At 36.8% G+C, this 27,938-nt stretch overlaps 1 protein-coding gene across 1 annotated transcript in view; it reads left to right on the forward strand.

Moving 5' to 3' along the window:
* Positions 1-443: 443 nt before the first annotated feature.
* The window catches only part of LOC129247856 (solute carrier organic anion transporter family member 4A1), a 38,136-nt gene continuing 10,641 nt past the window's right edge, over positions 444-27,938 (forward strand). The window contains exons 1-3 of the mRNA XM_054887210.1: positions 444-750; positions 21,675-21,985; positions 25,185-25,362. Coding sequence (XP_054743185.1) covers positions 444-750; positions 21,675-21,985; positions 25,185-25,362 — 796 coding nt within the window. The remainder of the gene's footprint in view (positions 751-21,674; positions 21,986-25,184; positions 25,363-27,938) is intronic.

A 27,938-nucleotide genomic window follows, 5' to 3' on the forward strand; every position in this document is an offset into this window, starting at 1 on the left:
AAATTAATTAAGTAAAAATAAAATTTGAATTGATATGAAATAAGTAAATTAAAGTAAAATAAAATTGAAATAATACAAAATAAAATAAGACTTTAATTTAGTTGAAATTGAAATAAAGTAAAATAAAATTACAATAAAACAAAGTAAAAGTAAAGTAAAGTAAAAAAAAAAAAATAAATTCAATCAAACTAAATTGAATTAATCTAGAAAAAAATAAAGTAAAATAAAACAAAATTATATGAAATTTAATTCAATTTCATAAACAAAATTAGAGGGAAAAAATAAAAAAATTGATATTAAATTAAATTAAATTAGGAATAAGAAGTAATAAAATAGTTAAGGTTAGATAATAATAAAATAAAACATAGTTGAAATAAAATAAAGTAAAAATAAATTAGATGCTAATTTTTTATATTTTAGTGGACGTTAGTTTGAAATAAACAATGGCTGCTGAAGCGACTTCGAGTCAATTAAACAATTCTTTACCAACAAACCATAAATCTGCAATCACTGCAGCCCCCAATCCAATACAAAATGGATTAAGTAGTGACATTTTTCCGCAAATCGACACAATCTTTATTGAATTACCTAAAGTGGGCGTGTTGAACACGCCCCATTCGCCTAGAGCAATGACCAACAAAGAACCAGATAAATCATTTGGCTGGGGAAAATTTCGGCCAAAGTGTTTACAACGTTTTTGTAGCGCGAAGTGGGCGCTTTTCTGGCTCTGCTGGGGTGGTGCCATGCAAGGTAAGTACAATAATTCACCTTCCCAATAACACAAACTATCGCTCGCACTCAAACGATCGCGGTTACAAATGCAAGTGTAAATATGTACTCGTATGTATGAGTATAACTGTTTCCATGAGTTTGTTGAATATTGGTGAAATTCACTGAAGTATATGCAGTTAAATTTAGGCGGCAGATGCTACAAAAATAATACTAAAATAAATATGAATTTACTTACGCGCCAAACGATCCACACCGACGGTCGTACTACATACAGAAGCTTACAATAATAAATTTAATATTTGCTCGTACGCTTCATCCATACAGACAATCGCAGACTTATTGTACCGCCCACATAAGACACGCTTCAATATACATGTATGTGTGTGTGGATGTGCGTATGTATGTACATATATGGTATGTGTGTGCAACGAGAGCTCTTGGTTTAGAGTTTGTTTGGATTCTGTGGATTACCTTTGCATTGGCTGGCGAATGAAGGGTTTGCGGGCATTCGCATCGGTTTAGCAAGCGCTAGTGGGCGGTAAATTATCGGTCAATTACTGCTGCGCATATTTCATATTCATCTTTTTAACAGTTATGTTACAATTAGTTCTTTAATAGGAATTTACAATAGTTTTTAACGCCTTGTAAATTTCTTCTGTTTTCCTTTAGAAATCTTATAGGTTTTTAAAGTGACTAACTTACTGGCTGCCCCCGTAGTGCGTGCGTGATGACCATTCGGAATTCACAGAGAGAACGTTGGTTTGAATCTCGGTGAAACACAAAAATTAAGAAAAACATTTTTCTAATAGCGGTCGCCCCTCGGCAGGCAATGGCAAACCTCCGAGTGTATTTCTGCCATGAAAAAGCTCCTCATAAAAATATCTGTTGTTCAGAGTCGGCTTGAAAATGTAGGTGCCTCCATTTGTGGAACAACATCAAGACGAAGACCACAAATAGGAGGAGGAGCTCGGCCAAACACCCAAAAAGGGTGTACGCGCCAATTATATATATATATAGTATGTATATATATATATATATATATATATATAACTTAGTGATAAGGTCACCGCATATAAATTTTTGACTATATACATATGTATTCACTTTTCCATATTGATTTAAATTAAAATTTAATTTTTATAAAAATATACATTTTTTATTCTATAGCAGTAACGAAATAAATTCTAGTTTCTAACTTTATGCCGAATTTTTAGAAAATTTTTGACTTTCCATTAAGTTTTCAGGCTTTATACTTGGAATTTTTAGAAAATTGTATGGGCTCACAGTTTTATAGCCTATTCAATTCTAGGGTAAATTTGACCTCCAAGTGCTTTTCTGCTACAGTAAAGCTGCCCATGAAAACCATCAGCGATTCAGAAAAGAACCAAACCCGTAGGTCTCCTCATTTGCATGACAACATCAAGAGTCTTGGATAAGAAAAACTTGTATGCAAAGAGAAAACTGTATGCAAAGAGAAATCTAAAACGATATCAATTCTTCGTTTATTTTCAGTGAGTTTTCCAAAAATACTTTCTTTCCACTGTAGAAGTATGACATCTATATAGATAGAGGGGTGTTGATAAGTTCAACTACTTCTCTATTAACACAATTTGCCAGTTATTTAAACCATTGTGTACCTGATCACTCCTTCTTTCGATGTTCATCCATATCCGTGACATTATAAAACTTTTGCGATTCATTAAGCACTCTTTGTCTATGCGGCAGGGCCACACATTTTGTATAGAAGAGTTTCTAGTTCATTCTAATTTGCGTTCGGCAACGTGCATTCATCTGTGCAAGATTGAGCATCCAATTTTGTTTATGAATTACTAAATAAAAAAAAAATGAAAAAAAATTAAGTGATGGAAATCTTTATTTAAACCTTTATGGCTTCCATTGCTTCTCTGTTTGTATACTGCAGCTGTGTAGTTCCTAAGTGTCAAATATTATTGAAGTACGACGCCATTGGCAAAAAGTACAAATCTTCCGATAGGGCGATTAATTTTGAGCCACTTTGTACATAAATACCCAAAATAGCACCTATTGGCGAGCGTTATTCTTCGGCTAACATTGCTCTTTATGTTGGTTTCTAAGTTGAGAAACCACCTCCGGATGAGAACTTTATATTTTTTGGTTCTATTTAGATTTGTTGAGCAAACACCTCCTATATCACTATTCATCGTACTTAGCACCATAAATCAATTAAAAAGTACAGCAATTGGTAAACAAATTTTTTTCCAAATAATATAAAATAGTGCTGTTCAACAATAAAGTCCACGTAGAGGACAAAAACCGTTTTCAAACTCATTGAAATGAGCCAAAAAGACAGGCGCTTACAGCATTTGTTGGGTATTTTGGCCGAAATCTTCCTTCACTTTGTGGTGTACGGCTTGATGTCACCCCAGAGATGGGGGGACCCACAGTTTTCTGCCCCCTCCCAAGGTCGGATGGTTTTTTATGGTTCTTTTTCATTGCAGAAATACATTCGGCAGCTTATCATTGTCGAGGAGCGACCGCTATTAGAAAAAAACGTTTTTTATCATTAGGTATTTCATAACCGGAGTCTCGAAGCTAAGCAGTTCCGAATAGTAGTCACGCACGAACTCATTCGACTATGGAGACCGCTAAAAAGATATATTGCCAAATACGAGTAAATATTATATAATTTATTAACTATTCTATTCACATAACAGTTTGTAAGAATGAATGATCTTTTTCATTACTTCGGAGACTCAAAATATATGTAAGAACTACAACGTCACAAGAGCTGTTGAACGAAGCATTATATATTTTTGGATGGAAGGATTTTTCAAAAATTTGAGTCGAAACCATAACATAGTTTTTTGTTGTACGTGTTTTTTTGTATCTGTGTGAATGTATTGTATGTTTTTAAGTTTTCTCAGTTTTCATTTAATATATTCGTTATTTATATTTTTAAAAGAATTTTATGGAAAACCATCCCTCCTCCCCTTTGAAAAAAAAAAACTCTTGTTGTCCGCCTATTACTTACATTATAATAAAGCACCAGCACATCTATCCACTGGGTACAAAAGGTGCGAATGTATTTTTCTGTATGGAAATTTATTGCTTAGTAAGTTAACTCATCTTGTATCACTTCAGATATATGTAGTGCATATATAGATGTACATATGTATGCATAATGCACGGTATGCAAACTTTAAATAGGCGACATTATCAAAAGAACCTAAAAAGATAAGAAACTCTTTACCAACTGAATGAGCAGGCAATTGAAAGAGCTTATTAATGATCAACAACTTAGTATTTGTTTAGAGGTAACCCATTTCTAAAGGCGACCACATACAGGCAGGTACATATGTATGTGTATTCGAATTTCCGCAATATTTGCATAATGCTTGGGAGACTAAAGGAAAATATGAGTGCCAGGTCAGCGCCACAGGGGCGTTGAAATTTGTTAGAAGAATAAAAAAAAATGAATTATAAATATGTATGGGTGAAAGAACTACTTTAAAATGTGGAATGTCTTTAGCGGTTACAAAACTTATGTTTTCACATGTATGGTAGATATGTACATACAAACCCGTTAGTCAAATTTACTTGTTGTCAAATTCCTCATAACTAGTCTGAATCGCAGACCCAATTAGTCAGGAAATTGTCTTTTTTCCATACAAGCAACTGGTATTTTTTTAGATGTTTGATGGCTTACGAGGTGCTAATTGCAGGTTTGGGCATAGCGCACTAAACAATTAATTCTAATAAGCTTGATAGTTAAAACACTGAACAACTTAAGTTTTAGTGATAATGAAACACTTATTTTAACTACCACTAAAAAATTAGAGGTGCTGCGATTTAGTGGTAGTGCAAAATGTCCAATCATGGCCAATTGTTAGATTTCGAACAAAAATATACCAGTCACATACCAGTTCAAAAAAAAAAAAAAAATTCTAGTCCAAAATCATTAATTTGATTAGAAAATTTAATAAATTCTTGAATACAAGAAAAACCTTTTTATATATTATTTAAAATGTAAACAAATTTTAAATATTAAAAATAAAAAATAAATAATTGGCGAGTACACTTCTGTTAGGTGTTTGGCCGAGCTCCTCCTCCTATTTGTGGTGTGCGTCTTGATGTTGTTCCACAAATGGAGGGACCTACAGTTTCAAGCCGACTCCGAACGGCAGATATTTTTATGAGGAGCTTCTTCATGGCAGAAATACACTCGGAGGTTTGCCATTGCCTGCCGAGGGGCGACCGCTATTAGAAAAATGTTTTTATTAATTTTGCTTTCACCGAGATTCGAACCAATGACCTCTCTGTGAATTCCGAATGGTAATCACGCACCAACCCATTCGGCTACGGCGGCCTAATTACCTAGTTTTATTTAGCAGCCTTAGATTTGCTAATAATATTGGTCTTATATAAATATTTCGAAATTGTTATCATACGAAAGATTAAATAAAAGTATTTTTCATTACCTGCTATCAAAAGTAAAAGATTTCAAGTACAATAAATAAGATTTCTTTTATCTTTCACAGTAATTTATTTAATTGGATACTTAATAACAGTTAATGTCAAATGATAGGGTACACCATATATTGACAAGTTTTGTCTATTAATTTATTTATTTTTGAACCACATCCAATTTGCACTCTACCAAAATTCACTGATCTATAACATTGTATTTCCGAAAATTTTCCAAAAATTTTTAGAATAAAGTTTGAAATTTTGATAAAAATCTCCGAATTTTTACAAATTTTATACAGAATTCGAAACTTTGTTTTAAAATAATAAAACGTTTAATAATCGGCAAACCTCTGAAAGTATTTCTACCATGAAGAAGTTCCTGATAAAAATTATCTGCCGTTCGGAATCGGCTTGACTCTGTAGGTCCCTCCATTTGTGGAACAACATCAACACGCACGCCACAATTAGGAGGAACAGCTCGGCCAAACACCCAAAAAGGGTGTACGTACCAATTATATATATAATCGACACAAGACTGGTTTTTTTCGGACTAGTTCGATTTCAGTCAAAAAATTCTAGTTGTAAACTAGTATTTTTTTGTCTAGTTTGATGTTTCAAAAACAAATGAGCAAACCTGTACAATTTTTCAGGGTAAAGGCATTTGCGAAATACTGGTGAACCGAAATTTAATGAAATTGGTGAGAATATGGAAAGCTAAATGCAGTCCAGAACAAATTTTATATTATATATCCATGCAGATTTTAGTAATATTTAATTTGGACTGGCTGTTAATGGTTGGAATGAATAAAATAATCTCATAAACAATGAGAGTTAAAGCATTCAATTTCAGAGGGACCGGCGGTAGTTTAGTCTTAGCTTATAAAAAGGGAGCGATATTTCTATACGATCTCACAAATATTTATGTCGAATCTGAATGAGGTGGGGAGCGATATATATACCAAGTTTGGGTGAGTTTTATTAAGTCGTTATCGAAATACACGCATTTACAAAAAGTTGTAGTTGCATCGTTCGTTTTTCAATATTTTACTTGCGTAGTATTTCTTGTTTTGAGAAATTTTGCTTTTTATAACAGATATATTACGTTTTTTCTTCTATGAAAACTACCGTTATAAGGCATACCTTGGGCAAAAGGTAATATATGTACGGAGTTTCATTCAAAGATATTAATTTTTGCTCGATTTTTCGTGCGCACGCACGGACAAACGGACGTATGTATTAGTACATAACTAAATCGACTCCTTTCGTCATTCTGAAGAGTTTGGTTTGTATATGTCTATATCTATATCGATTCCGTTACATATAACCGTTAACCCGTTTTATATGTTAAGACTCCATTACCTATAAGTTTAGTATTACGATAGTCGGGAGCCTATCATTAGGTGCGAAACCAGTGCTGTAAAGCGAATCTTTTGAGTGCTCAAAAACTCTTTTATAAGCCGATATGTGAAACCTCACATTGTCTTGGTGTCTGCGGCGGTTGGTTTTCTTTAATTTTCCAGAAACTTCTGGCAAACAAGGTTTTTAGTGGTACAATTGGGCCCATTTGGTTTGAGATGCTTCTTCCGCAAACATCTTTTGTTGGATTATGCTCATCTTGGAGCACCCCTAAAGTCGATTATTGTTTTGTTTCCAACTCATGCCCCTATATACACGTTTCGTCACCTGTTACAATCACCCTCCGCCAGCCATTTCTGCAAATTGTGAAATAAATAGTAGTCCGAGGGATCTGGCGGAGCCAAGTCTGGAGAATAGAGGGGATGTGAAACGAGTTGGAACTCTATTTCTATAATTTTGCGACCCCAACTACTGAGGTGTGAGCTGTTGCGTTGTTGTGATGGAAAAGGGAAATCACTCGACTTTCTGGATTTAAACGAATGCCAAACTCAAAGAAATATACCGATCTTTCTAAAACTTGACTTGTGTTCTTCCAAGAGATGCTACTAACTAAACATAACCGCGATACGTGCCGGTAGTGCCATCTCTCTAACTTTGGACGGATTCTGAAACGACACTTCTAATCCCATCTTTTGGGCGAGATTGAATTTTCAACTCTCTGAAAAAAGAAGAAATTAGGTTCGTTGGTGAAAACTTTATATGTAAGTTTATGTTAATAAATACCAAGCTTTCAATAAAAATATCGAATTAAAACTCAAAGCCATAGTGTAATAAAGGCGCAAAATTTAAAAGGCAACCTTGGTATGTGTGTATGTATCATCATTTAGTATTTTGGGCTTTTCGTAGGGCTTTAGCCGACCAAAAACTTTTCTATGAATAGAGAACACTGAAGCCAATTTCTTATTTCTTTTAAACTTGGAGGCATATTACATGAATTCTCGCAACATCTAAGCTCTCAGGCAAGATACATCGTTCCATAACCCGACTAATCAATATCAGAAAGCACAATTCAGATGAAAAGGTAGGAGATTAGGACTATACTTTAGGAACTATAACAGTAACCTGGTAGGTAGGTAGAAGTGGTAGTCGGCATTTAAACCATATCACTTAGACCGTTACCGATCCATTGAAATACGACAGGAGCAGTTTACCTGCTACTCCTCATTAAAGCATTTTGTTGTAAGCGCAGACCCATTGATCTGGGTGCCACTTATATTCTTGAGTATCATTCAAGAAAGCCTTAAATAGCTTTACGTTCAATTCAAAAGTCCATATAGAAAGTAACAATGGAATCAACAACTGGCGGCTCTCAACCAGGTTTCCCTGATTTGGGTACCAGGACACTAAGAAAATGAGAAAGCAGACTTTTATGCCAAAAAAGGCTTATTGGATCAACCCCATTTTTTGGCTTTAACAAAAACAGCCTAAAACGGGAAACCAAAAAATGGACCCAAATAAAAACCAAATAATAGTGGAACAACACAATCGGCCTTAATCACTCCAAAAAGTTTCTGAACTTGAATACCAACAGAGCAAAATCTGCTCTAACCGTAGACTAAAAAAGCCTCAGATTACTCGGTGGAGCACTTACAGGCCACTTTGCCTGCAATAAATATTTGAATACAATACGACTATCTAGTACTAGTATCTGCAGGTACTACTGTGATGAAACGCTTAATCACCAACTGTGAAGCATTAGGTCACAGGAGATACATAATTCTAGGCTCGTACATACTAGAGGATGAAGACTTACAAATGCCCCCACCAGGAGCTGGTTCGATTCCTCGTAATACTATATAATTAAAATTAAGCACTTAGGGGCGCACAATCAGGTCAATCAAACGTTAAGCCAAAGTATCTAAACCTAGTGGCATGCCACGCCGGATAGTGACAGAGAATATGTCTGACAGATTGAGACAGAGAAGTTTTCCCTTGACCGCCTTTGAGCGCCTGACGTGCCATGCTGGCCAAGTCCTTTTTGTAGCGTTACATCCGAATGTGACAATGCTACATGTACCACGTTGAGAAGGGTATGCCTACAATCTCCATACCAAGAGGGAGGCGAGTGGTAGGGCCGTCTCTCACTAATTTGTCTGCCTTACAATTCTCTGATGTTTCACTATACCCTGTCACCCATATCAAGTGGATGCTTCTCGTTAAAATATTGCTCGCATTTGCGAGCAATGATAGAATTAGCGACAACCCCATTCAGAGATTTAATAGCCGCTTGGCTAACAGAATTGACATGGATTTCTCTAAAGGTAGTCAGAACTGTAGCCTGAGAAAAAATAAAAATGCTACTCTCGCACAAACCGACGCTATGTGGTGTAAGAGAATAAGAATTCTACAAATCAAAAACCCCGTTTTGTTGCATAATAAAACAACGGTTGATTAACATTTAGCAATATTTTTAAATTTAAGCGCATTCGGCTCAGTATCTTCAAATGTATACGAAAAAATTAACTTTAACCACTTTTAAATATAACCGCTCTCAGATAATTCCTTGGAATGCTATTTTTCACAATATAGTTTAACTACATTCACTAAACAAATGTGAAGCATACATACATACAAACATAGGGTAGTTGGTAGCCCAAAATTTTTCGTTTGGCCCATAATTCATGTAAATGTCATTTCAGCTTATTAATATTTGGAGTCACGTGCCCGGCGGCAAGTGCGGGTTCAGCGTGCATCGCGCGCCTACAACTCTAATGAAATCATTTATGAAGATTTATTGCCGCACGTTGCATGTCGAGTCACCAGCTTAGCACCCTCCATCAACAGCTCAGATACCAGCAGCATCAGTGGCAATAGCAACGCAAGCAACAGCAGCAGCAACAGCAGCACAGAGCAAACACATCAACAATTGCAACAGCCCAAATATTTCGTTGCACGCGCGCGCAAATGGCGCAACAGATGTGCCTGGTTGTCACCACCGACTAAGGTAATGCAACTATGTCCGTTAGTCCGTTATTTCCACTTGTGCTTCACCACTATCCCGAGTATTTTGCCACGGGCTATTTCAGAGTAAAGTAGTTTGTTATGCCAAATATTTCTCTCCGCTTGCGACATAAACTGCAGCACGTGCATACCAGCACTACAAGTAGAGGTTGTGTGCTCTTATGTATGTGTGTGTAGTATGTAATTACCTCTAGGCACTAAGCAATAAGCGATATTGAGTTATTCTCTGTTGTTGGCTTAGTTTGAGTTTTAAAAAGGTCGTAAAATGAGCTATTATTTTTAGCTAACTAATCTATTAAATCGCTGCCACGCCACATTGGATGTATTACGTTTTTGTCACCGCTATCTGGTATAATACATATTTGCAAACATTAGAAAATTAGCCCATACATACATTCTGTCAAAAAGTACCGGTAATTGCTTAATCATCAAAATTCATTTTGTCGCCCTCAAAATAGGCTACATTCGAAGAAATAAGTTTTGGGGAAATGAAAAAGTCACAGGAGGCTAAATACGGTGGTTACTCGATGACATTTGTCGAGTGTTTGACCAGAAAAGTGTTCACAATATGAGCTTTGTGAGACGATGCGTTATCATGGTGCAAGATCCATGAGTTTTCTTTCCACAAGTTGGGCCGTTTCCACGCATATTTTCACTCAAACGTCACATAACTTTCAAATAATATTCTTTATTTACCGTATTTATCGAAGAACCATTTGGAACGAATTCCGAGTGCACAACACCATGATAATCAAAGAAAACAAGTAGCATGACTTTCGCGAATTGACTTTTGACCGACTTTGACGTGGTTTTTTGGGTTTCGGCTCATATGGATAGCGCCATTCAGCCGCCTGTTAACTGGTTTACTTGTCAAACTCATATACCCACGTCCTATCACCTGTTATGATGCGCTGGATAAACGTTGGGTCCGAAATCACTTGCTCAAGCATGATTTCAGCCACTTTCTTCCGATGAATTTTTTGTGAGAAATTCAACTCTCTTGGCACGAGTCGAGCATCCACGCGTCTTGGCGTCTCATACCCAATTGATGGTGTAAAATGTTGCGAATTGATTCATGAGACACGCTAAGGTCACAAGATACCTCCCTCAAATGATGGTTTCCCAGAACCATTTCCTTGATTTTGTCGACATTTTCGTTGAAGACGTTGATGGTCGACCAAAGCGTGGCAAATCTTCCACGAGTTCTCGGTCCTCTATAAAAGCCTTATAGAACTCGTAGACCCGTGTTTTTGATAAAGCCCAATCGCCATAAGCTTTTTGCAACATTTTCAACGATTCGGCACACGAAATCCCTTTTAAAACACAAAATTTAAGACAAATTCTTTGTTCGATAAAATCGACGAGCACACCTGCAGTTGACTGATATAATTAAATACCAAAAACAAGCTTATTGACAGATCACGCTCGAACTCTGCGACACTATAGAGGATAGTTGTACCAACATTCCAGCATAAAAGTATGTCTAATACTATATGTGTAACACGCGCTTTTTAAATGAACAATTCCCGATATTTTTTGGACAGATTTTTTTGCGAATTGACAGAAACAGAAAAATTATGTGCAGAGTTTATTTCTATTTATTCTTCCACAGAAGAAGAAGATGGCCATTGACAATGACTCAATGACTCTTTCATTTTCAACTTCGATGAGAAACGAACCAATTATTCCACCAGCCCGAGAACCAAACAGTACATTTTAGTGGATGCATTACTTTCTGAAATTACTCGAGAGTTTTTTTCTCCCCAGATGCAGCAATTTTCATCACTAAAGATGAAGACACACCTTGAAAGAATCAATTCACGACATTTCTGCGTAGTTCTGTCTTGTTGTCTGTCCATGGGTAAAATTGTGCATCTGTCTGATAAATGTCAAAGATGACATAAAAAAGGAAATGTCTAGTAATTATTTACTACTGACATCTAGGCGCCACTTTCGAAAGACCTTTTATTACCAAATGGTATTAATTTTTATTTTTTTGCCAATAATTCGAAAAATTCTTTAGGAGTGAAAATGGGTATTGCATATGGCCTTTGTAAACTTTCACGTGGAAATTGAAAGTTAAAGATGCTTTAAATAAATTAAGTATCGGATCATTGTAATATTAGTGACAAGTAATGCTTCTGTATAATGGATATAAGAAATTGATATGCAGCGAAACTGTGTCGCAGTCACGTACGGACTTCGACGAAAATACATGTGAACATACGATTATACTTTGTATACACATTTGATTATATTTACAAGTACAAGGTGTGGAAATTAAATACCGGGAATTTGTCAAAGAAATGCAAGCAAAGCATAATTCTATTATCGACTTTCACAATGGGCTTCCCTTAACACTACACCATGAACAAGCTTGTTTTATCTTGTACGCCGCCACGATGAATTTCCTTGAGGTTCAGCTTCATCTTAGGATAGCATCAACCAACTCTTTACCTAGTAGCCATCTTTTTACCAAGACTGATTATGATTTGGGGATAAATTAAACAAAAAATTCGTTACATTTATTTTTAAAACTCATACCTATGAATCTGATTTTCTCAATACTTTGTAAATTATAATTAAACTTTTTTGTTTGCGGACCCGCTGAGATAGGCTCGCGGTGCGCAGTTTGCGAAACTCTGCCTTAGGGAATAAGATAACGTCGAAATGGGCAATATCGAATAATTGAAAATAAAATTTCTTAACCGACTTGGATTTCCTTGCTTTCGTTGGGCGCCACTCATCCTTTTCCACCAACTGCTGGTGTTATTTGCGGATCTCGGAGTCTTATTAAAATATTCATGTCATTCGTCTGTGGCGACTACCAGACTTCTTTAATCTTTACCGTCGCCTTGGGTCGATTTTAACACATTTCCACTACGCCACTAAAAAAGTTACTTCCGAAAAACGCAAAATTGCGTCTGGTACTCAAGGAAAGAGGGAATTTCCAAAAATATGTTAACGAATGATGCAGCCCTTCTAGTTCCCTTCTAAAACGTAATTACATATCCGGAACTTAATTATCATACCTCGCAAGCATTTCTGTACATTAGGGCGCCTAACCAAAAGAAGTTTCGCTTTTGCACTAAAATTTTTAAATTTATTATATTCTAAAACTTTCGGCAAAATATTTTGGAAAAATATGTATTACGACTTACGAGTACCTGAGCTGAACTATTTTGAAGATACCTCGAAAAATCGAATATTTTATAAATAAAACTAGTTTTTAAAAATATATTTGCTCAAAAATAATCTCAGATAATAGAATTTAAGCTTAAAGGGTTTGCATCAGAATTTCAAAAAAACGAATCAACGGATTTAAAATAAGCAAGTTTTTAATGCTATTTTTGACTTTCTGCGAAAGATAGGTTTAAGGAAAACTTGAATAGCTTAGCCAAATCTTGACCGCATATCAGGTATCATTGGAAAAGTATTTTCTCATCCTTTTTATTTCAGAAAATCAACTTCTTCACGCACCATTTATTCGCAAAAAATAATTATTTATATTATTAATTCTGTCTGACTTTTCTATCATCTGATGAGGTGATTTTTAAAAACTAATTTTATTCACAAAAATAAAATTTTTTTGGAGATATTATATAATATTTTCAAATCGTTCCAGCTCACTTAATGTCAGCGTGAAAAGAAAGTCTAGACCACATACTAACAAGTTTTACTATTTATTTATTTATTTTTTTAATTTCAATTAGTATTTCATAAAAATATAGTTGAGACTACAACTAAAACCATATAATACAAAGTTTCAAACTTTGTACAAAATTCATAAAAATTTCGAGTATGTAGTTTTGTAGTCCATTAAAAAAACCTAGCAGTCGTTATATGGAGAAAAACACCCAGCACCGTCAGCAGAAAAAATTGTCAAAAATCAACGTAATTTTTGAGCCGCTTGAAACTTGCTCTTGACTATAACAAAACTTAATGGCTAACTAAAAAGCTGACTGTATATCTCCATATTTTTCCGAAATATTTTGGCGCAAGTTTTTTTATAATTTCGATGGAAAACCATAGCACTTCCCTTTGTATATAGAGTGATGCACCCTATTCTATCATATAGTACATACTCGTATGTGCTTACACGTATATGCCATAGTACGACTAGGTAGGCTTCTAAAGTGTCTGCTGCTGTACAATAGAAACTCCCTTCTTGAGAACCTCTCAAGTCGAATTTACATATTTACATATGTGCGTATGCACGCTTATACGAGTATGTTAGCAAAGATTTGCAACCGAGGGGCCAATCAACTTTAGCTTTTGTAAATTTATTGATAGCAATGCCTTTAAATTTATTGCCAGAGAGCTAATACATACATACATACATACATACATACATACGTTCAACGGAAATGGCTGGGAGCAATAAAAACTTCTAAACGTTCGTTGTAATTCATTTACTTAGAAATTTATGAAACTAATGCATACGTTTTTATTTCACTTATTTGAAAGAAAATCCGTTACGTTCAAAATCTACTCTCCCATCTTGCTTGACATCATCTTCACTAATCGCCAACGTCAAAAATATTCAATAATGTAATAACTAAATCCCATTATTAAAAGGTAGTTGGAGTACATCAAAATCAGCATTGTTAAAAGTAAATTGAATTTCTTTTCAAAATACACAAAATTGCATTTCAGTCCATTTTTGTCCACTGCTGTCAGCCGGGAGTAGCAGCAGGTACGTATGTCATAAGTCATCTAGCAACTAGTGACTAGCTATGATTTGCTATGTCAAAAGTGCGCTACATTCAGCCCGCACACTCTTTATTCTAAGTAAGTGGGAGTGCATGGTGTGTGTGTGTGGGTATGTCTGTAGATATGTTTATGCATTGTCCTGTTTGCATTATGGCGGTGTATGGGTGGTGTGAAAAAGCAATTTGTCGATTTTTCCACTTCCTTAATGGCATCTGGCTGTGGGGTTGATTGGTTGAAGTGCGAACAGCACACGCTTAATCGTATTTATCGGACGCTTTTCATATTTTCCATACGCACACACCGGCAAACATATCTATCATGCACTTAATAGAGTTGGGCACGCTTCGTACAAGGAAGAATTTGCGGCGATATAAATTTGAAAAATTAAGTATTTTATTCTTTCAGTTATTATAACTCGAATTGCACAAAGATGTGGAAAAACCGGACTAGTGGTAAAAAGGGATCGATCGCATACAAAAGGTCTTTCAAAAGTGAATAATTACTAGAAGGTACCTTTTTTTTGTTTCATCTTTGACATTTGTCAAGTACAGGGTCCGGCACTCGTAGTGTGACTAACTAAAAAGGCCATAAATTTAGTGTGGAAAATTACTTTTATTCAATTCAAAAAAATGTGAAAAAATAATACAAAACCAAGAATAAATTTACTTTTGCTCGATATGACCACCTTTTGCCTTGACTATGGCCTTGAGATGGTCCAGAAACGAATCGCAAGCTGTCCGAATGTGACTTGCAGGTATTTTGGTCCACTTGCGGACAAAGTCTTTTTTCAGCGTCTCGAGACTGGTGAATTTTTTAGTTCGAATCTGGCTCCCCACAATGGCCCAATGGCCCAAAGAGAATAATCCATCTGATTCGCGTCCTGTGAATTTGAGAGAACGTTATGCAGTTCGGAACGTTGTTTTTCAGCCAGTCCTGTTGAAACGTTTATGGTCTATCTCCGAAATGTTTGTCTGCCCACGGCTTCAAAGCAACCTCCAGAATACTTTCGCGATAATATTGCGCGTTTACCTTGACGCCAGGCTCGATGAAAACGATTGGAGAGCTCGCATCTGCGGTTACAGCGGCCCAAACAATTAACTGTGGCGGGTGCAGCCTCCTGGTGGTCAATCGATGACTCAAATTCTCTTATGAACGGTCGGTCAAATAAACGAATTGCTCAATTTGAAAAATTTTCTCGTCAGAAAACACAATGTTCGAAAATTGACCGCTTTGCCCAAGCGAAGCAACTCCTTCGCTCTCTCAAGTCTGACTGTCTGACTTGTTGCTGCTTTGGTGTGAGATCATGCGCCTTCTGGATATCTTGGAAGGCTTGACTTTTGAGATAATTTTTCAGTATTATTTTCAGTGCTTTCGCCATTTGATTGGCACTTCGTGGGAGATTTCGTTCAAGTCGCTTCTTCACTTTTTGAACCATTTCACGGGACGTTGCAATCTTTTGATGACCCACTTTATGACGTTGCGTAATGGTACCAGTATCATTATAACGAGTAATGGTGCGATAAACAAAAACTTCATTTACTTTAGGTGCTCAAGCTCACGAGCAATCGCTGATTGTGGTTTTTCAGCCAATTATATTGCAATCACACTTTTGCGTTTGAAATCTATTACTAATTTTCTTTTTTCGCGTTTACTCTCGACAAAATGCTCTTAAATAATACTCTGGACTGCCATTTAGTCAACTAACAGACAGCTGATGCCTGTGCCCGTGCATCAGCTGCGCGAGCGGTCTGAAGTTGGTTACACTGGTGGAATAATTGGCTCGTTTTTCTTCGAAGATGAAAATGAAAGAGTTGTTACTGTCAATAGCCATTGATATAGACAACTGATTGAAGGAATATACATAGAGCATCTTTGTTTTTGAACAAGATATAGCCACCGGTCAGGCGGCTGCCGTAGCCGAATGGGTTGGTGCGTGATTACCATTCGGAATTCACAGAGAGAACGTTGGTTCGAATCTCGGTGAACCACCAAAATTAAGAAAACCATTTTTTTAATAGCGGTCGGCAGGCAATGGCAAACCTCCGAGTGTATTTCTGCCATGAAAAAGCTCCTCATAAAAATATCTGCCGTTCGGAGTCGGCTTGAAACTGTAGGTTCCTCCATTTGTGGAACAACATCAAGACGCACACCACAAATAGGAGGAGGAGCTCGGCCAAACAGCCAAAAAGGGTGTACGCGCCAATTATATATATATATATATAGCCACAGGTCAAACAACACGGGAAAACATTGCATTATACCGATCTAAGTTTCCCGGCCAATCAATTTCACGTAATGCTGACACAAACTGGCCACCTACGATCTAACTACACCATGCTACTTTTTTGGGTTTTTTGAAAAGTGAAGCCTATGTGAATAAGCCAACAACGATTCCAGAGTTCAAACACAACTTTCAGATCGAGATTGCTGAACTCAACGCGAAAAGTGTGAACGAGTCCTTGAAAATGTTAATTCTCGTCGGTCAGCATGTGTGCACGGTGGACATTTGAATGATTTCATTTTTTTACATGTAATTCAACAGCCGTATTTTTAAAACTGAGAGAAATTTTTTGGATGATAATGATGCAATTTTCACATATTTTGTTTTAAAAGAACATGTTGGCGCGCCTTTTCAAAGACCCATTAATCAATTGTAGAATAAAATGAAACATCAATAGTAGATGTCCAAATCATATTTTTTTGATCATATTAGGCATACACATGGATGGATGTATGGTTAATAATTTAAATTTGATTTCATACAGATTTTCTTATTATCACTTTCAATACTTATCCTCCTCTAGCGCTAAAACGCTCAATTCGAATCTTTCATGCGATAAAATTGACAGAAATATTTTTGAATTTGCGATCTACGAAATACCTACAGTTTCTGCGGTACCACAGCGTCAATGTAGTGGATCCTAGGACAAGTACCCAAACTTTTAAGGTCGCGAAATCTTTCTGGCCAAAAGTGGCTCGGAGACGCTCGAGGGACCTTCTGAAGTTAACAAAATCTCATTCCTCGAATTTTGTGGGTGCCCTGACTGGACATTTCGCACGAGGTATATGTATAATATGTATCGGCATTACTTCGAGCCCTTTTTACGTCAATTGGAAAATGAGGTGGATTTACCTCAGTACCTTCTGTTTAGCTGCCGTACGAAGCGGCTAACACCATCGTAAATTATTCATTGTTGGGGCATCTTCAACAAATACGCATCTCCCCTCTCCTTCCTTTCGTCCTAGTCTTCTTATCTCCTTTACAATGGTATCATAAAAGATGCATTTTTGATTTTTGCTGAAGTGTGCCCTCTCAATGGGCCACCTTTTCAACATAACCTATGTTAGGGAAAAGGCTGGAACTGCCTCTAAAAGAAACTTGCTGATCTGAACCTGTAGAACACAGCGGTTACTCCAACATGAAAATTGCTATGGCTCTTAGAAACGAAGATATCAATACTCCAGTGTTATGATTGTTAAATTAAATTAATGAATTTAATTAAAAAATTAGTTAAGGAATGAAATGATTGGATTTAATGGAATATTCATGTTAATTAGGATAAGAACACACATACAATTTGTGACGTGGATTAACAAGACAAGAATGTATCGAGGAACTAAAATCATTAGACATCAATCACGACGAGCAGGCATCATCCTTGGGGTGGCCTATAACCATAGATGTAGAAGCAGCAATCAAAAAGAATCTAAGGGAACAGTCTTTCACTATCTGTGTGAGTGCCCAAATTTGGTTGTTCTAAGACAGAGAATGCTAGTGGAATTCTTTATGGCTAACTTGAAAGAAATTGCAGAAAAGAAAATAGACGAAAACGTATTAGTTATTATGATTTCATAAGGCATTTTACTTGTATTCAAAAATTTGGTTTTTTAATTATTTGTTCTTTATTTTTATATTTTTTAGATTCATGTAAAATTAAGAAGGTTCGACTATTAAAGAGTAGTGGTTCTAGAAGTGGTGTATCAAAATGGGTTCTTTTGTAGCAATTAGGTCTGGACTATGTCACTCAGACAACATCTCCACCACCTCCACCCCGTTATCTGCACGGATAGTAAGTCAGTACGTCGGTTTGCCTGGAAACTAAGAAGCAGATGTCAGGGCCAGATTAGCCACAATCAAATCTCATCATTTATAGATGATAGAAATTATGGAAAAAGTTGCCTCTAATAGCGGTAACTCCGCCACAGGCAATGGCAGACCTTCGAGTGTATTTTTGCCAATGATAAACTTGTCAGAAAAAACCATTTGTAGTACAGCATCAAGGCACGCAACGCAAATTGGAGGTGGAACTCGACAAACAACTAAAAGAGTTAGGCATGTATGTGTCCGTAATACATACATTCTGTCAAAAAAATATCGGGAACAGTTGATTTAAAAAGCGCGCTTTACAGATACTTCTAAATCTTTTTTGCTGGAATGTTGGTACAACTGTCCTCTATAGCGTCGCAGAGTTTGAGACGTGGGTATATGAGTTTGAAATGCAAACCAGTCAACAGGTGGCTGAGGTGGCTGAATGGCGCCATCCATATGAGCCGAAACCCAAAAAATCACGTCAAAGTCGGTCAGAAGTCAATCCGCGAAAGTTATGCTACTTGTTTTCTTTGATTATCTTGGTGTTGTGCACTCGGAATTCATTCTAAATGGTTCTACGGTAAATAAAGATTATTATTTGGAAGTTATGTGACGTTTGAGTGAAAATATGCGTGGAAACGGCCCAATTTGTGGGAAGAAAACTCATGGATTTTGCACCATGATAAGCACCGTGTCACAAGGCTCATATTGTGAACACTTTTCTGACCGAAAACTCGACAAATATCATTGAACAACGACCGTATTCCCCGGATTTGGCTCCCTGTGACTTTTTTCTTTTCCCCAAACTTGAATTGCCACTCCGCAGACGCCACTTTGAGTCGATAGAGGCCATCAAGAAGAATTCGCTGAAGGAGCTGAAGAAGATCTCTTCAAATGCGTTTAAAAGGAGCTTTGATGACTGGACTAAACGTAGGCATATGTATATTGCTTCGAATGGAGCCTATTTTGAGCGCGACAAAATGAATTTTGATGGCTAAACATTTATTTTGCGTTTTATTGAACAATTCCCGGTAATTTTTTAATAGAATGAATATTGTTGGCTTTTGGGTCTTTGGTAGGTTGGGTTAGGTTAGGTAGTGCTGACTGATCTGTAATGAGATCTCACTTAGATCCTTTTGGTCCATTGTGTTGCCAGTAGTATAGTCTGTGGTAAAACCCACTGAAAACTTACGGCAAATATTTCTGCAGAACATTTTAATCTACAAATGTTGAATTTGAAAAGAGTTTTGAATTTAATAAAAGATTTCTCCGAAAGTGGTCAAATTGACCCATAAAAAGGAAAGCTGGAGGTTCAAAAATGATGATCCTTGTTAAACTCCTTTAAAACATTGACTATATTAATTTCATCAGTTTTATAGCCCATTGAATTATAGTACAAAAAATTGTGAGTTTCAAGTAACTACAAATTAGGGCAAATTTAAAAAATTGTTTTATTGCTTAGGTTCCCCACCTTTCTTCCATACAAAGTAAAGGGCGATCAGATTGCAGGAACTTTTTCCAGTCGTGTTTTTCGACAAATTACGCGTGATTACTGCCAAACTAAATACATCATTTTTTTTAGTATTGACTGACGTTTCATCATGGAAAGGTTGGGGACTCAATAACATTTACAAATCGTACAATTGCATTACGAAAATTGAAAAGTGTTCATCAGGCGCTCAGGCCAACTTATGGAGTTCAGCGATGAGGCCCATTTTCGGCTTAATGGCTACGTTATTAATCAAATTGCCATATTTGGGCTGAAGAGCAAACCGACGCCATTCAAGAGCAGCTATTACATTCATTGAAAACAACCGTTTGGTGCGGTCTATGGGCTGGATGAATCATCGGCCAATGTTTCTTCAAAGACGAGGAAATTGATTTGATGCCGGAAATTGAAGCCCGTGATCTTCACCATTATCCATACAGCTCGTGGAACAATGGATTTACTGCGTCGTCGTTTCGGTGAGCAATTTATCTCACTTGCGAACCAGTGGATTGGCCATCAAGTCGTGTGATATCAACCCTTTGGACTTTTATTTGCGAGGGTATGTAATGTCTAACGGCGGCCGCCGTAGCCGAATGGGTTGGTGCGTGATTACCATTCGGAATTCACAGAGGGAGCCTAGGTTCGAACCTCGGTGAAACCAAAATTAATAAAAACATTTTTGTAATAGCGGTCGCCCTTCGGCAGGCAATGGCAAACCTCCGAGTGTATTTCTGCAATGAAAAAGCTCCTCATAAAAATATCTACCCTTCGGAGTCGGTTTGAAACTGTAGGTCCCTCCATATGTGGAACAACATCAAGACGCACACCACAAATAGGAGGAGGAGCTCGGCTAAACACCCAAAAAGGATGTACCCGCCAATTATATATATATGTAAGCTCTAAATGCTTTGTGGATAAACGAGTTTGGATTGAGTCATTGGAAGCCAACATTACCAAAATTATTCGCGAGATACCGACCGAAGACCTCCAGCGAGTCATTCGAAATTACCGAATTTCGGCGCAGTAGCGGCCAACATTTGAATGGGATTATCTTAAACAAAAATTAATGTCATGAATGGTTCTACACAAGAATAATAAAGATTGCTCAATCAATTTGAATTTTTGTTGTTTTATTTCAATTTAAAATCCGATGCCTCTAAATTGATCACACTTTATTTCTATCGGTTTCATAGCCCGTTGAATTATATAAGTAGTAAAAAAAAAAATAATTGTAAGTTTCAAATGACTACAAAATACCGTTGATTTTGGACAATTTTTTTCTGCTGAGGTGTCACGCCTTTTCTGCGATATGAAGTACAAAAAACAAAGGGTAGCACCGTCAATAAAATAAAAAAATGCAAAAAATCAACGGTATTTTGTATCTAGTAATCTCAAGCTTAACATTTTTTATACTAAAGTTCAATGGGCTAAAAAACTGCATATCTAGAAAAATTCTGGTTAAAAAGTTGAAAGGTTTGATGAAATTTGGAAAAAAAAATTTACAAAATTCAAAACTTTGTTGAGGCATGAAAAATATGTTTATGAAAAAATAGTGGTGTGTTTATAATTTTGGAACAGAGTGTATATGAGAAGATATCGTAGGGGTACGAACTAATAGTGGCAAGTACAAAGTTTTTTATGACCCCAATTTGGGGACTCTGACCCAGTGTAAACATACCGACACGTAACAGACCATAACTTTGTACCATAAAAATAATCTCCTCATGTTGCTTTTTCAGGATTACATATTCGCTTTGCTGTTCCAATCAAAAATCTAAGCTTGCTGCAATGTGGAATTTATTTAGGAATTTGCTTTTCATTTTGTAGGTCTTATCGTGAATGGCTTTATCAATGTCGTCATCACAACAATCGAACGACGCTTTGGATTGCGTTCTCGCCAAACGGGGCTCGTCGCAAGTGGCTACGACATTGCGTCTTTCGTTTGCCTGGTGCCAGTCACATATTTTGGCGGACGCGTTGGAGCATCGAAACCAAAAATCGTATCGTGGGGCATTATTTTGATGGGCATCGGATCGCTCACGTTTGCTTTACCACATTTCTTAGTGAGTAGCTATCGTGCAACGATGAGCGATAGCAATGTATGCCAGGAAACTGAATCAAATACCACAACTTATGAGGTGAGTATGAGAATAGTAGATAACAGCGTTTAATACATTTTTTAACTTTCATACGTTTTCCTAAATGGAAAATTAGTTGGAGTGATAGGTTTTAAGTGCATTCGGAGAATTAATGCGGATCTTTGATGACATCTTTGCTTTGCCGTTTGAAATGAAAATCTTGTTTTACCAATTGACTCACATCGTTTGTTTTTGGCCCAACAACCAACCGTTTTTGGACGGCCTTCGTGAAATTCGTCCTGCACAGATCGAAGGCCATGTTTCACTGAGGCTACCGAATTTTCAGTATCTTCGCCCTTAATGAACCGAATTTCAAGTTATTTTATTATTGTTATGGATAATCAAATCGTATTTCCAGTAAAATATAAAATTACTATATTAAAAAATAACTTAAATTCGGCCGAAAATATTGAAAACTTAGTACTCATTAATTTTTTGTAAAGCTTAAATAACCGACTTTTTTAAAATACTTTTACAAAACGCGACTATCATATTTGGATTCCGCGGAAAATTTTACTCAAAACAATTTTTTTCTTAGGAGTTATTATCACATAATTAACACATGGAACCACGATTTTTTTTGTGTTCAAAATTCGCTTTATTCGGCAACGTAATTTCCATCAAGAATAACGCGATCATTCCAGTGCCGTTCTAAAATGTTAATACCACTTTTCTAGATTGATTTATCTTTTGCCTCAAAATAGGCCGCAATTTCAGCGCTAACCTCTTCATTCGAGCGACCAAACAGCCAGTAATCTTGTGAATACAGTGGATTTCAGGGCAATTCGAAGATCAATTCCTTTAGTTTTGCCATTATTTTGGTTGACTTGTGACACGGTACGTTGTCTTGATGAATCAAAAAAGTGAGCAAACGCGGCACCCAGTTTGAACAGAGCTTTACGTCCTTTTGATATCTTTGCGATGTCAGCTAAGTCACGCAAATCCACTTTGATTATTCAAAACGATTTTGTGGATTTTTTTGGTGTTACCGCCTCATTTGGACGTCCTCTGCATTGTGCATCATCGGTGTCTTTATGACCCCGTTTGAAGTCAGCAAACCATCGTTTTATTGTTGTTTCTGATGGAGCGGAGTCACCATAACACTTTTCAAGCCATTTCTTTGTTTGAACGGTATTTTTTCCCATGAAGGAGCAATGTAAAGTTAAAACACAAAATTCTTTTTGATCTATTCTTTTGAAAATAGCAAAAGTAGCGTCACTCTAGCATAGTAACTCAGGAACTAATAAATAAAATATCATCAAATTTTAATAACTGTTTTTTAAGGTTAGTACTGACTAAAAAAGTGGTTAATGTAATAAAAGTAGTGCCATCTAGGAGTTAGATCCGAGACTTTTCAGCCCTTGTGTTATATATTTTCATTAATTTTCTGTGTTTCTTTAGTTTTCGTAGTCAGTCAGGAATGATGTTTTCTGGACTTCTTGAAAAAATAAAATTAAAATAAATAAAATAAGGGGTAACATATACGTATTAAATTCTAGTTACATCTTAATCTTAACACCTAATTCTTAAGATTTAGTTACATGCGTGTAAGTGCATGCCTAACTCACAAACTATTAACAAAATTTAAATGAGTTCAAAAAACCAAAAAATTATGTCACAAAAACTTTCCTTCAATAGTTTATAACTATTCTGTGGATACTCTTTTACTACTGGTTTCAGTAGATTATGTTGTTGGTTGTTCAATAAGTTTTGCGGTTCGATGAGTGAGGCCATTGTTACTAGGCTAAATTTTTTTTTGATATGTTGGTACACTCTTCATTTGAACGTATGTGAAGTTTCATTTCAACCTGTCAATTCATTCTTTGATTACAAGCCATTTATGTACATAGTACCGATATGTAACAGTATTTTCTATAATGGAAAAAATCAAGTATCGTGCGGTGATTGAATTTTTATTCTTGGAAGATTTAAAAGCAACGGAAATTTATGGACGAATATTGAAAGTGTTTAAGGACTTTTCGCCATCCATTAGTACAATAGTAAGATACCCCATGTTGGATTTAAACGTGGTCGTACAAGCCTTGAAGACGATCCACTACAACGACACCAGATACCAACAAACAGCAACGACATCAGAAATCATAGAAAAAATACAGGAAATCGTATTAGAAAATCGTCAAGTGACTGAGAGAGATTTAGTAGAATCCTTAGGCATCTCATTGGGCAGTACAAGCAATATTTTAACTAAAGTATTGGGTTTCAGAAAGCTGTGTGCACAATGGGCGCCACATTCGCTAACATGGAACAAAAACTCATTCGAATGCGACTTTCTCAACAACATTTACATAATTTTTGAAAGGAAAAAAGGGATTTTATGGGTCGATTCATCACTATGGAAGAGTCTTGGGTCTATCACCATGATCTTAAATCAAAATAAGAGGCTAAAGAGTGGTGTGAACCCGGTTTTTCGGCTCTTAAACGAGTTCGTGTCCAGAAATCAGTCGAGAGGGTGTTACCATCAGTTTTTCAAGATACGAAAAGAAATTTGTTTGTAAATTACTTGCATACGGGTACAACAATGAATTTTGAATATTTTTGTAACGTTTAGACCAACTGAAGGAAGAAATTCGTGAAAAAAGACCCAGCTTGCCAAAGGAAAAATGCTTTGTCATCAAGACAAGAGCTTTTTGACAATGGCTAAAATCCATGAATTAAAGTTCGAATTGTTGAAGCATCTAAGGTTACTCACTAGATTTGACCCCTAGCGACTTCCATCTGTTTCCAGACCTAAAAAAATTCATGCGTGGAAAGCGTTTCTCATCAAATGATGAGGTCATAACCTTCCAGACTCTTACTTCAGGGATGGAATTCATAAATTGGAATCTCTTTGGAAGAAGTTATTGATGCTCAGGGAGACTATACTGAATAATAGAAGTGCATTTCAAACCATAAAGTTGTGTTTTTCTTATCGGACCGCAAAACTTATTGAACAACCTAGTAAAAGTCTACATGCCATGATAGTTAAAAAAATCTATGGGTTTATAATTATTTGCAGCACTGTACATTCACACCGGTTAGGTTTTGTTTTGTTTGGAAATAATGACCACGAAATTGTTGCGTAGTGTAATTTTGGAGTGTATGAAATATTTGAAGGGCACACTCGTTCTTACAAAATTGTTATTATTAAATCAGTAACTTTATATTCAAATTATAATTTTAATATAATATTTCGTTCAAGTCTTGCAGCCAGGATGCGGAATCAGAGTCGTTTACTGAGCAGGAGAATCTTTCTTGGACAGTTTGGTTATTCTTTTTGGCACAGTTGCTGCATGGTGCGGGCGCCTCACCCCTCTTCACATTGGGTGTCACATACATCGATGAGAATGTCTCAAAGAAGATGTCCTCGGTGTATTTGGGTAAGTAAACTGCTATTGCTGCGACGGCTCCTTGTAGCAAAGTTGCATTATTGACAGTGCATCGAACCAAAAAAAAAACAAAAACAAAACAAAAACAGGCTGAAAAATATTTAATAAAAATTGAAAACTTTATACACAATGCTCAGTGGTTGCTGAGGTCGTTAGCTATGGCGGCTAGCAAAGGCATCGCGGCGCCCCATACACGATTACACGATTGGCCCAAAGCAATTGACAGATACAACAAATACAGTCGATACAGTCAGCCGGCAATCAGTAAATATGCCGCTAAATAGACATGCAGGCAATGAAGTAGTTGGCGGTGGGCGGTAGATCGTAGACGAACAGACAGATAGGCAATCAATTCAAAAATAGTTGTTTGTTTGTTTGCGCGCATATTTGTTACGATATTGGTCCGCAAATGACGAAACTACAAAGGACTTTTCTTGTTTACGAATGCGGTGACAAACAATGCCTGATTTCGTTTGAGGGTGCGTTCATTTTCTTCGGAGTGCGAAGTATGTAGAGTGTGGAGACAGTAGTATAAATGCACACATATGTGTATATGTATGTATGTAGTTGTATAAGTATGCGCGAATGCGTGTTGTCACTTCCTTGTGTATGATTTTCACTGTGGCAATTTCCATAGTGTCGTGCGGTGACCCACTTTAAGTGGTGGAACGCACTTCTCCACTTCCGACAATACTCCTAAGTATGTGTATACGTACATATAAACAACACAAACTATTTGAAGCTGAAGCGCTGATTCAGAACTTTTTCCCCTACATTTTATTCCAGCGGGCATCCGGCGTGGTTTAGAAGGTATCAAGATTGGAACGGGTGACAGCTTAGACGACAAATGATGCTAACCGCCTGATAGTGGTAAAATTTATTGGCGACATTCAGTTGATGCTATCCGGGTTTTATGTAGAAATTATAAAATATGTTCAACGACTCAAATGCGAAACGAATATTATTGCAAATGAACAAATTTATTTATGAAATAATACGTCAGTTGTATTGTTTTTATATTGAGAAGATGTGTATACATCGCTCAGACACAGTCGCTCAAAAAATTGCGCATACATCTGACAGCTAAAGTTATATGCTTGTGTAAGTGCATGCCTTTTGCCTTCTAAGCCCACGAGGAATGTCTTTTGCACTTTGTGCCCAATAATGAAAACACAAAATAATATCCTTGGAAGTCAAAACACTTCTGCATTCGCTTAAACCAATTTTTAAAGCATTTCTGCTACTCAGATAACCCCAAAACGAGCTGTTTAAAAGTTTCAATAGCTTCTTCAGTGGTTGACCTGGCATTTCATTTTTGGTGTTATGGAAACTAAGAGAAATCAGTAGGTGTCAAATTAGGGCTGAGAGATGGATTATCCATCATTTCGATCTTTTGAGTGCTCAAAAACTCTTTTGTGATATGTGGAAGCTCGCATTGGCTTGGTGAAGGTCTTCGGGGGTTGGGTTTCCTTAATTTTTCTAAAAATTCTGGTAAGCAAATAGTTAAGTACCAATCAGACTTGGCTGTAGGCCTCTTCTATTTCCCGCGTTGCCGACATATGTTAATTTGTTGCTTCATCTACTCGCCATTTGCTAACTCTTGACGAAAAGAAGAGGTCTTGTTTTAAGTTTCTCTAGTGAGTGATTTGCGGAAAAAACTGGCGAACATTTGCACCTGCCTGCAGCGGATCGCCCGGGTCGAATTGTTCGTCAACAGGTTTAGGATCACAGTTTTTGGAATTCACCTCGATTAACTTGAAAAGGGTGAAACCATTATCAGCGTATACATATTATGCAGAAGTATGTAATCGATTTGACCTCATTTTGAAGTAAAAACGATCGCTTTTGGTGAGGAAAAATGTCTACCAGAACAACGGACTGGCGCTCAGTCCGTGATCTTCTTTTTGATTGGCGCGATAACCGCTTAAGCGATTTGGCCGCGCGCCAGCTCTTTCTCGTGCTAACCGGTGTCAGTTGTAAACTCCAAGTGAAGCCAAGTCTATCTTCACCTGGTCTTTCCAACACAGAGGAGACCCCTTCCCCTTTCTCTACTACCATCAGCAGGTACCGCATCGCATACTTTCGGAGCCGGAGAGTTTGTATTCATTCGGTCGACGTTCCATCACGTGCGGTATTCGGCGTTGTTAACGTGCAAAGGTCCAAAAATCTTCCGCAGAATCTCCCTCTCAAACACTCTAAGGGATGATCGGATGTTGTCGTTTTCCAAGCTTCTACGTCATACCATAGAACGGGCATGATGAGACCCTTATGAATGTTAGTTTTGTCTCAATTGTCAACTTAGTCCAAAGTAGCACTTGTTGACTAAAGAGATTCTCCATTGGATTTCAAGGCTGACATTATTATCGGTGATAATGCTGGTTTCTAGAGAAACGAAGTCTCTTATAACTGCGGTATCCTAACTGTCAACACTGACGTGGTTGCCTCCCTCATCCAACATATTTTCCAGATTAAGCCTGCTGTGTCTGAGTTGTAGAGCCGTTACTCGTATACCTTTTTTGAGAGTTTGGGCGAGCTCCTCTTTCTATTTGTAGCTAGATATTTTTTAT

The sequence above is a fragment of the Anastrepha obliqua genome, chromosome 5, assembly GCF_027943255.1.
Source record: "Anastrepha obliqua isolate idAnaObli1 chromosome 5, idAnaObli1_1.0, whole genome shotgun sequence".
Lineage (NCBI taxonomy): Eukaryota > Metazoa > Arthropoda > Insecta > Diptera > Tephritidae > Anastrepha > Anastrepha obliqua.